The 1,446-nt window shown below is 41.0% G+C and overlaps 1 protein-coding gene across 1 annotated transcript; it reads right to left on the bottom strand.

Annotated features, from left to right (window-relative positions):
• Positions 1 to 12: 12 nt before the first annotated feature.
• Positions 13 to 803, bottom strand: LOC107580580 (remodeling and spacing factor 1-like; the record flags this gene model as incomplete). Its single annotated transcript, XM_016266258.1, has 4 exons — positions 13 to 37; positions 211 to 416; positions 533 to 625; positions 712 to 803. Coding segments are annotated over 4 exons (416 nt in total), but the record flags the coding sequence as incomplete, so codon positions are not given.
• Positions 804 to 1,446: the final 643 nt, after the last annotated feature.

The raw sequence follows: 1,446 nt of genomic DNA on the forward strand, positions 1-1,446 counted from the left end.
AAGCTGATCTAGTGTGTCTGCAAGATCATTCCTAGTCCTGTTTAAATAAAAATGCATTTCTTATTCTTTGATAAACTTCTACAAATGAGGTTTAACTCTTATACTTCTAGTAAAAATGTGTAGCTCATATACTAGCGTATTAGTGCTGTAATGTTCATCAAAATTCATGGTAAACCCATCACTCTGGTCTTCTCTTCACAATTTGCTCACCTCACAATGCATTTCCATGAGGACCCATCCAAATCATCCTGTTCCTCAGAATAAACACGTATATTCTGATCTTGGTCTAACTGGAACCAGTAGAGAAGACCTTCCTGGTCTCTGCCGATGGGCTGTAGACGCATCTTATCCGGGTCTTCCTCATTGATTAATGTCTTAAACTTGAGATTGTCATCAAACTGGCACTCGCACAAGTACTGTTAGGGAAATAAAGAATTAGGGTGAATCTCGAAATCTCTTGATTTTGGAGGTGAAATATGACCCGGACATGTTCTTGACAGCACAGAAAATAAGTTGCTTTGGAAATACTGACCTTTAAAATGCCAGTCTTGCAAGCTACCGTCATTTCTAGGTAGCTTTTTCTCTCCATTTCCCATGCCCAGGTGCTGTTAAATTCTTGGCACACCTGCATCAACATGATTTCAACAAACAGATGCATTTGCATGGACATTTCCATATTCATAGCAAATGATTTAAAACTAAAGCACTTACCTTTACAAGATACTTCTCCCATCTGTCTGGTGTGACCGACTTGCCGATCTTCCGCAGCAGTTTGATATGGAGCTCAATCAATGGCCGAGGAACTAAATTGAACAAAAAAAGCAGAATTTCTATTATTTTATAATTTTTGTAACATTACCATGAAACTTCTGTTTTTGGGCGGTTGGAGGAAAAACATGCTTGTGTGATACCTTCGTGATATTTTCTTAACTGATGCAATCACATTCAGACATTCAAACACTTTTATGGGGACCACTGTCGTTATTTATTTTATCATTTATGTATATAATTCATCCTATTTTCTTACATTTTATCATTTTTGCTTAAAGGCACAATATGTAATTTGTCGCCGCTAGAGAGCGCGTATTCAAAACAAACAAAGAAACAAAGGCGTAGTTGAAAAGCAGAGCTTTTATTATGCCACAGTCGAGCGCTTCCACTCCTTCCGGTCGTGTGTATGTGGGGTAAAGCAGCGGAGCTTTTATTATGCCACAGTCGACCGCTTCCGCTGCTTCTGGTCGTGCGTATGTGGGGTAAAGCAGCGGAGCTTTTATTATGCCACAGTCGACCGCTTCCGCTGCTTCCGGTCGTGTGTATGTGGGGTAAAGCAGCAGAGCTTTTATTATGCCACAGTCGACCGCTTCCGCTGCTTCTGGTCGTGCGTATGTGGGGTACAGCAGTGGAGCTTTTATTATGCCACATTCGACCGCTTCCGCTGCTTCCGGT

Source organism: Sinocyclocheilus grahami, unplaced genomic scaffold (genome assembly GCF_001515645.1).
Source record: "Sinocyclocheilus grahami isolate Dianchi unplaced genomic scaffold, SAMN03320097.WGS_v1.1 scaffold36775.1, whole genome shotgun sequence".
Classification (NCBI taxonomy): Eukaryota; Metazoa; Chordata; class Actinopteri; order Cypriniformes; family Cyprinidae; genus Sinocyclocheilus; species Sinocyclocheilus grahami.